The 10,073-nt window shown below is 33.5% G+C and overlaps 1 protein-coding gene across 1 annotated transcript; it reads left to right on the plus strand.

Moving 5' to 3' along the window:
• The first annotated feature begins 7,145 nt into the window (after window positions 1–7,145).
• Window positions 7,146–9,637, plus strand: LOC105046862 (probable nucleoredoxin 2). The gene is made up of 3 exons (XM_010925603.3): window positions 7,146–7,300; window positions 8,096–8,575; window positions 8,654–9,637. Exons 1-3 carry the CDS (start codon window positions 7,217–7,219, stop codon window positions 9,260–9,262), a joined length of 1,173 nt encoding a protein of 390 aa, XP_010923905.1. The 5' UTR covers window positions 7,146–7,216; the 3' UTR covers window positions 9,263–9,637.
• Window positions 9,638–10,073: the final 436 nt, after the last annotated feature.

Genomic DNA, 10,073 nt, shown 5'->3' on the forward strand with positions numbered 1-10,073 from the left:
TTTGTGTTGTTTATTAGGGAACTAGAGATATTAGTCAGGACTTATGCCTCTGTTGTTTGTGATATGGACTTGATCAACAACGATTGCAACATTAGATGTAGAGAAAAAAAAATAACAAAGGAAATAGATTGTTTACCTGAATGGTAGTGGAAACTAATAGAAGGAATCGTATACTGGTTTTCTTGCTTATGTTGTGGTAGCTATTATTCATGTTGACATTGCTTTGATTACTAGCGTTGAGCAAAAAGGATGCACATAATGAGCAAATTCAATGACTATAATCTCAAAATTAGAACTTCTAAGAATTCAATTTATATGAAAAAGAAAAGCTAAGAGAAGATGTGTACATACAATATAAAAGTATACGATCACAAAATCCTCTAGCTAGAAGAGATAGACAGCTATTGAAAATACAAAAAAGAGCTTGCTTTATAATACGTTAGAGTTTTTCTTTTTTTTTACAAAAAATAGAATTAGGAAGGGTAGAAGATTGGTTGAGATTGGGTAAGACGAGACTCAAACCCAGGTCACTGATATTAGCATCCAATGACTTTAGATTATGACGAAGCATATCTTTCTATTATTATTGTTAACTACTACCATTACTATTGTTTTTGATTAATATATAGTGGTGAAAGTACGACTATTGTTATTTTAATGACCTTGATTTTTTTTTTTTTTTTTCTTTTCAAGTGCCTTCAAGTGATCTTCCCAAAGTAGGAAAAAAAAAGTGCCTTCAAGTGATTGGATGCTAGGTTCTCAACTTTTGAAGATTTTCCAGGATCTTCTTTCAGGATAGGGTTCTAGAGATGAGCAAGGTATATTTTAAGTTGCTTGTTGAATTTTCTTAGGGGAAAATTTATTCTCAAGATAAGGTGGTTTCTTTCATTGGTTACCGGAATAAGACAGGTGGCAGTCACACCAGAATAAAGTGCTATTGATGCTTGAGATAATATCTAAAGAGGTAACACCTATACTGCATTAGATTTGATAATTATGACTCATCTTTGTTTGATTCGAACTCTCGAACATTGAAAAACCACTCACCATGCAATTGCTGTGGATGAAAAATCACACCCTATAAATAATCCAAGACAAAGATATTATTGTCTTTTTAAAGATTTTCAAGTGCAAGCGTGCCAAGTTCCTAACATATGTTTTGGCTTTGAGAATCTTTAGGATCTCCTTTTATGAGTTAAGTTGTGGTGGTTCAAGATTCTTTTTTATTTATTTATTTTACTTGCAAGACAAATTATGATGAAATCATCTCACATTTAATGAAAAAAAAGAGTGCAATCAAGAGATCCACTTTAAGTTTCCTACTTGATTGTCTTGATGGAAAACTTTTTCTTTTTTTGTTTTTTTGGATCCGTTGGTTCTTCTATTAATTATTAAAATAAGATAGAAGCTAGCAAAATTACAAATTAATAGGCAATGATCGATACGGCTAGAGATGCAACTCCTATAATTTTACTAGATTTGATAGTTTTGAATCATCATTCATGAATCGCTCAAATTCTCCGAACGTGAAAGATTATAAACCAACCTTGCAGTTGCTTATGGTTGAATGAAAACTCCTTCCCTAGATCCGAAGGATAGTATCCATGATGGTTAAAATGCGGTGATACCTTTTTCAAACAGGTGGAGGATAAATTCTAGCCACGTCAATTTAGGGTTAGGATGCCTAGGAAAAAGCGTTACAAGAAAATCAAAGCAAGCTTCCTTGGTGGGCACAAAAAGAGCCCTTGCATTGCATGGCACCTAATCCATCATTTGTGGATGAAATCAACCCATCCCTTGATGCCAGCTCTTGAGGCAGACCTAAACCTAACATGAGACTACGTGTCTCCAAGACCTGCGGCTTTGTCTCTTTGTTGAGGGAAAGAGCCCCTTCCTTTGTTGGGGGGAGCAGTTCAACAACATCAAGTGGGGCCCGTGAGCCACGTGGGTCTCGTGCTGTGGGCCCTGTGCGTGACGTGCTGGGCTTTGAGGGCTCTCTGACCGTCCTGCGCCCAAAGGTGGTTGCGTTTGGAATCTCTTTCTGTGCGCGAGGCGTGCACGTGTCCCGGATGTCTCCACTTTGTTTTTCCCACTTCACTCCTCGGTCGGATCCTCCAATGATTTCAGACCGTATTTAGTGGAAAAAAAATTAGACTCGAAAATAGAAACGGATGATTTTGAAAAAAAATTATTTTTTATTTTAATTTTAAAAAAAAATAAAAATATTCCGATCTTTTAAGATATTGTTTTAACTCCCATGGAATATTCAAATTTTATTTTAATTTAAATTTAAATTTCAATCATAAATTAAATATATTAAAAAAATATAAATATTTTAATTTTTATTTCAATTCATTTCATTCTCGACCGTAAATCAAATTCATTCTAAATTTTTATTATTAACAAATTTTATAGAGTTTCATAAAAGATAAGTACTTGATTGTCGGTGATGCATCAATAATGAGTTTTATTAAATATTTTAAATAATATTTTCTTGTAAAAAAATTTTAAAGTTTTTTAAAATAAATTTTTGATGATTTTTTAGAGATTTTCTATTTTTCTATTGCAAATTAGTAATTTCTCAAATGATGGTGTGATCAAGATTAAAAAGTTTTTTTCGGGTATGCATCCAGGATCAAAATTTGCTAAATTTATCACATAATATCTGATAAGAAATGTGTGGCTAGATTTGTTTATATTTTTATCTTAGATATATATTTAATGCTTATTTCTATCCTTTATTTCTCTCTCTATACATATAATAATTATTTTTTATCTCGAAGAAATTCTCTTATTATATTTTCTTTACATGAAAAAAAAATAAATAAATCCTTTCAAAAAAAAAAAAAGAAAAGCCCCACCCTCAATTTTCTATATAATTAATTCACATTAGATGTGCTAGGGATGCATATTCATTAGGAAAGCATGTTCGGGTTGGAAGAAAACTCTCCAAAATTAATTTTCACCTTTTAACAGGCACAAATATTACAAGGTGTCTCCCTTTCAAGATATAATATAGATAACATATTTGATGGATCCATGTACATTTTGAAAAATAGTGGAAACTTCTTCTTAAAAAAAAAAAAAAGAAAATCAAAAACTTATCACTTCTTTCATAATAATAAAAATTTTAAACTATATGTTAGAGGATGTGTTTTAACAAAAATGGGATTTGGGATGGAGAAAAGATTACAAAAGCAGTTGTTAACCTAAAATAGCAAGCATAACTTGATTTGTCCAGAGCCCATGCAGTGGTAATTGACTTTTCTAATTTTTATCTTCTAATACCTATAATCGACTACTAACGTGCGGCTCTAAGATTGTTATCTGGAATTGTGTGCGCCCTAATATCATTTAAGAATCTCATTTTGCTTGTTAATCATAGGCTAACATGTAACTTTAATGTTGGATAATTATCACCTTCATCAAAACAATAAATGATATATACTATAAAAAAATCAATATGCAACACCACTAACTCATCTGATCGATCGCCAATGTGACTGCCACCAACCTGATGGTTATGGATGTCAAATCTTGGTAAATCATGCTAAACCTTGTCGATCACATCAATCCTTTCCTATTTTATTGGATGATAACCTCACCCACAAGTCATTGCATTGCAAAACAATTATTAAAGAATAATAATAAAAATAATAAATATTTTTAGATGATACAAAAATTTAAAAATCATATATAATTCGAAAAAAGAGAGGGAGGGTAGTGACTTAGGTTGTCTCCCCAGAAAAGGAAAGAACTGTTAAAAATATAATTATTCAAGTTCAAATATCCGAAAACATATCATCCAAAATTAAATTTGAAATCTCTTTCTGCTACGAAGATGAAGCAAGCATTAATTGGAGGAAACCTTAGTTTTCAAAATGCAGAATAATCTTGATATGAAACAACAAGAAAAGAAACAAAAAAAAAAAGTTTACTCCTGCTTTTCTTTTATTTAAAAAAATATTCCATATTTTTATTTAAAACTTTTCTCGAGTCATTTGCTTTCAAACGTCTAAAACATCACAAGTGCGTGGTTTATAGACTTGTGCTGTTGGAATATTTTTGTGCAACTCCTTTTCCCATGAGTTCTTGGAGAGAAAAAATGCTGGGTTTCTTCCCTTCCCACCGGTGACACAGGAGAGGGACCAGCCTCTTATGGATCCATCTGGAGTGGAGTGGGAGGGGACCAAATTCTAAAAAGGATAAGAAGAAATCAACAGATGTGAACGAGTTCTAACTTAGATTCCAAGGGATTTGAACGAATTATTTCTTTAATAGGGTTGCTGATTCCTGTAACCACATAGTAATTAACAAAGGATGGACGGATTTGGTGAAAAAGTTCCATTTTTCTAATTGCCTATGTGCTTCTTTTTTTAAGGCAATCATAATGGGGCAAAAAAAAAAAAAAAAAAAAAGCTAAAAGAGCCGGGCCAGATTTGAAGATGACTTGATCCGTCCCAATGTGGTCAACAATATGGGACTGCCACATAGTCACCAAGCCAGCCCGATTTACACGTCTCATTGGTTGTCAATTTTCTCACTTTTTTGAGAGAAAAGAAAGAAAGATACTTCCAATATTTTTAATTATTGAGTTGTAAGAATCACAGTAACAAATATGTGACTGTGTGTGCGAGGAGCTATATAGATATATATTTAATTAAAATTTATCGAAGAGATTTTGAATTATTTATATAGAATTTATAAATTCAAATACTATCTTATAACTAACTCTTATAGATGAGGTTCTAGATTGTGATTAATAGTATCATAACGGATTCGGTCCATAATTTATATAGATTATAATATACTGGAGCACAATATCATTTGGATTGATATATGCTGATCATGATATCTATAATTGGATTTGAATGGATTTGAACTCTTAACTTGAAGAGGATTTCATAAGCTTAAACAGGAAGAGCATGTGAAAGTCTATACGAACATATGTTAAGACCCATATTTGTTAACTAAAAAATTTTAAATACTTATACGAAATTTAATAATTTAAATAATATCTTTCGACTAATCTTTCTGACTGAAGATCTAGATTGTAATAACTTAGCCAGCATTATCTCTACAATATTACTACCTCATTGAGCAGCTATTAGAGGGATCTTTGATAGCTTAAAAAATTTGTAGTTCAAAATAAGCGAGAGTCATGCGGAGCAGGCTTTATTATTATAAGTATTTAGTGATATGCTGGTTGTAGCATTAGGTTTTAATCTATTTGATACTCTAATTCCTATGGCAAAACTACTGACTACATGAGAATGTTTGAAATATATAGTAAATATTTTGAAGGCTTCTCATATTATATTTGAAGTCTTTTTGACAGTGGTTAAATGGGTATTTGATTTACCATCTTCAGAGGCTAGTCCTTAAAATTGTTGGAGAATGGTGAATCATTTACTTGCCATGAGGTGATATATGTTTATAAAAAAGCTAATAATACCATGGATTGGATGATGATATATATGACTAATTATACAGATATTTGTTGCAGATTACTATATGAAATATTTTTTCTAATTTATTAAATATTTTATTTTTTATTTTTATGAATATATTTGTAATAGATTGGGATAATTAATCTTTAAAACAAAAAAGCAGCATCATTATATCGTATGAGTAACGCATATGGGACCTTAAACAACACTATATAGATGATACAACTATTACTTTTTATGACCTGAAAAGTATAGATTTAATGCTCATACGCATTAAGAATTTTATAATTACATCAAATGTGGCAAAATGGTGGGGAGATCATAACTTCATCCACATAGGTGATGGTCATCTATGAAGCATGTGAGTAGAAATATGACCAATTATGATCATGGGAGGAAGTATTGATGGCTGGGATCCCAATCTCAATTTTACCCTACACATTTCTTTTGTTCATATACCTACAATAAAAATAAAAAATTATTATTACTGTAAAAATATATAAATAGGTTCTCCAGCTTGATAAGGCGGCAGTGTCCCACAGCCAAGACGTTAGAAGCGAAAATCCGAGGACAATTTAGCTGCTGAAACGACATCAAGTGCATGGTACTGATTAATAATAAATTATATAGATTTTGAAAAGTTTTTGCCCGATAATGTATTGCTTTCTCAGTTTTAAGGTGGTAAATATGGATAAATTGTATGCAAACATTTATTAATTAATATGAACATTTTCCATATAAACAAATAACGTTTTATGTAAATCGATATAAATCTATACTATATCCTGTCACTGGAATGGAAATGGTATTCTAGATAAAACTACTGCAACATCATGAATTAGTTACATAATTTGACTAGCTAATCTTCACTCACACCTTATTGGCATTCTTCTATGTGTGTAAGAAATTCATGTCCAAGCCTAGCAGCTGATAGACTATTATTTTTTAGAGAAATCTTTTGATCGTGAGGCCGATAATTTTTTTTTCTACACACTATTCGATTTTACATATGAGCCAATGATCGTGGACGATATGCGAATTTCTGCACCATTTGTGATATGTAATTTTTTTTTTAATTTTTTAATATTTTTTATAAATTTTGCTACTAGTTGGGCCAGTTTTAAGTTTTCTTATTTTTACTTTTGTTTATATTTATATGTATTATTTTTGAATCTCTGTACTAATTTCAGAATTAACAAGTCAGAAGTTAGTGTTAAAATTTTATCTCACCAGTCACTGAAGGTAGCTCGAGCTAACAAAATAACACTTGGCATCACATCCAGTTTTTAATTTTAATTTTTAAAATTAAAACATAATTTTATTTTATTTTGAAAATTAAAAATTTGAAATATATTTTGATAACCATTTAGAATTTAGAATATCTTTGAAGGCGGCAACAATGGTCAGTGGCTACGGCAACAGTGATGGTAGCGGCAGCGGAAAGAGGTGATGATAAAGTCGATGTTAGTGTTTAGAAATTAATTTTGTTTTCTATTTTTTAAGATTGTACGGTTAGAAAAACTTAGAAATAGTTTTCAGAAAAAATTAAAAAAAGGAAAAAAAAAAAAAAAAGGTGATATGTTGAAAAAGAAGTAAAAATAGAACCTGGGGACTGGAAAAAAAACAAAAAGGTCTAAATCTTATCTCTGCCTCACCGGAGGTGACCATATCTAAGGACCCTAGATGATAAAGCACAAACAGTTGTGAAAGAGAGAGGTGGAGAGAGAGGGGGGAGAGGTAACAGGGGGCAGGGGGAGACAGGGAAGATGGACGCTCCAACTACTGGAGATGGGATGGGCCTCTTCACTGTTCTGTCCACAGATGTCCTGCTTTCTCCTTCTGGGAACAAGGTTTGCATTATTTCTTATTTGCTGTTTCTAGTGGTATCATTTCCTCTATCTAATCAGAGTTTCTCACTGCCGATTTAGCCCTGAAGTCGTTGATTTGGTTTCCTAATATATAAAAGAGTTTGTGATAGATTCCTTTCTGTAATCTTTTGTTGCAATCGCCCGATGGTTTTGTTCTTAATGAAGAAAAAGTTGGTATGTTCAGTACTTAAAGTTGAACTTCATAGGATTTATCTCTTTTGTAAGTTTTCTTTTTGTTTCTTGTACTTTTAGTTACGGTTTGGGAAAATAAGTTTGAATTTAAAATATTTTATATCTCAAGCCACACCGGTGGATGTAGGCTTTGTCAGGGACTTAGAAAGAATAGATTGCTCTTCGATCATATATTTGTTTTCTCTTCCTAGGATATTGAATACTGTATAGTGTTTGCTATTCTTTAAAGAAATCTTTCTTAGTTCTCTCCTAATTTATGTTTAGATTGGATTTTCCTTTATTTCTTTGGGATTCTGTGGTTCTTGGAATATCTAGCTGCATGCCTTCTAGCTCCCTTATGGTTCTGTTCTCTAAGGATTCATGTGATAAACCATTTAAGGCAACAATTAACAATAGAGCTAAATCAAGGGAAAAAAGAAGAAGAAAAAAAAAAAACTCGAGGATTTGTCGGTCAGATTCAACTTTATTATCCCTTTTTTTTTTTTTATTTGTAAACAAAGAAATTGCAAGCATACCATTCATGGATTTGCTCTCCAAATCTCTTTTTCTATTGGTCTGATCTATGACAATGATGAGAATTCACAGGTTGATCTTAAAGAATTAGAAGGAAAGACCATAGGTTTGTACTTCGCCGCAAACTGGTATTGGAAATGTGAGGCATTCACCCCAGTCTTGACCCATGTGTATCATCAGCTGAAACAAGATGGGTCCGATTTTGAAATTGTATTTGTTTCATCTGATGAAGATCATGCCTCCTTCGAGCGGTTCCATAGCTTAATGCCATGGCCTGCGATACCATTTAGCGACCTGCAATCTAGGAGAAGTCTGACACAAAGATTCCAAATTGAGGGCATTCCATCTCTAATAATAATCAATTCAAAAGGGGAACTAATACGGACCGACGGTGTGGAGCTTATCAACCGCTACGAATGCCGGGCTTTCCCTTTCACTTCAGAGAAGATGGCAGAGTTGGAGGCGGACGAGGAAGCAAAACATGCATCTCAAACTTTAGAGAAGCTTCTTTCATTGAATGGTAGAGATTGCGTGATTAATCATAAGCGGCAGGTAAAAGTATCACAACTTAGGATTGAGCTGTGCTTTCCTTTTGGTAGGATCGATGCTCACTGTAAATAAAAGTTGCAGGTACCAATTTCAGAATTGGTAGGGAAGACAGTAGGACTGTACTTCTCGGCTCGGCGGTGCCCTCCATGCACAAAGTTTACTTCAAAGTTGGCATCCATATATAACAACCTGAAAGAAAAGAATGAGGAGTTTGAAATAGTATTTGTTTCGATGGACAGAGATGAAGCAGGGTACTTGCAATGTTACAGTGAAATGCCATGGCTTGCATTGCCATATGATAGCGAGTCCTCCAAAGCACTGGCTCGCTACTTCGATGTCCAAGGAATTCCTGCTCTAATCATAATTGGTCCTGATGGGAAAACAGTTACAAGAGAAGGAAGAAATCTGATAAACTTGCATTTGGAAATGGCATTTCCATTCACTGAAGCTCAGATCAGGCTGCTTCAAGAAAGGATGGATGAAGAAGCCAAGTGCTATCCGAGCACTCTTCACCATGCAGCTCACCGTCACATACTTAATTTGGTCTCGGAGAACACAGGGGGTGGCCCTTACTTATGCTGTGAGTGTGGGGAGCAGGGCTTGGGTTGGGCATACCAGTGCCTCGGATGTGGTTATGAGATCCATCTCAAATGTGGTCGAGGGGCTGAAGGAGAATGTGCTGAAACTTAACAGGAAGAAATCTGATGATTCTTCCTGTGCTTTTAGCAGCAGTGGAGTATAGGAACATGGCTGTGACAGGCAGCTTCTGAAGGTTTCTCCTTGGAGTATGAAAACTTGTACAAAAAAATGCACATCATGCAAAGGTTCTGATGACAGAATTAGACAGAAATCCACTGCTCCAAGAAGTGTGTGTTGGAACACAAACGAATTGCCCTTCCTTCAGCCAGGTATAACTTGTGACTCAAACAAGATTTCATGATGTTCTGGTTGTATGTAACTTCTAATTTTGTGCTTGTTTTTAGCTATACTATAGTGTCAAAGCGTAACATGTACCCGTGGACCTGTTTAATAGATGATATCAAATCAAGCTTTGTTCATCAGAAACTAATGGTGTTTCCCTTGGGTTTGAATGCTTCTGATAATTTTTGCCAACTTCATTTGGTCCTATGAGATATCTAATGCTAAGCCAAGATCCTAAAAATTAAGGACTTGCTTGGTATTGCTTTTGTTTTCTGTTTTGTTTTAAATAAAGCCAAGAGTTAAAAAGAACTAGACAGAATGACCTGGATCTTTTAACTCTTTTGGTTTTTTAATTTACCTTTGGGAGCACAGATTTATTACTTCCAAAAAGGAGTGAAAACAAAAGCGAAGTGCAGCAGAAGTTTTGTACTAGTGCTATCTTTAATATCAATCTATTGGTATTTCACTATTTCGCAGAGAAACAAAAACACCAAAGCAATGGCAATACCAAAAGGTTGTGAGTAATCACTTGCCGTGCTTGGTATCTTGGAGAGTGTTTTTACAGCTTATGTGTGTCAGC

Source organism: Elaeis guineensis, chromosome 6 (genome assembly GCF_000442705.2).
Source record: "Elaeis guineensis isolate ETL-2024a chromosome 6, EG11, whole genome shotgun sequence".
NCBI lineage: Eukaryota > Viridiplantae > Streptophyta > Magnoliopsida > Arecales > Arecaceae > Elaeis > Elaeis guineensis.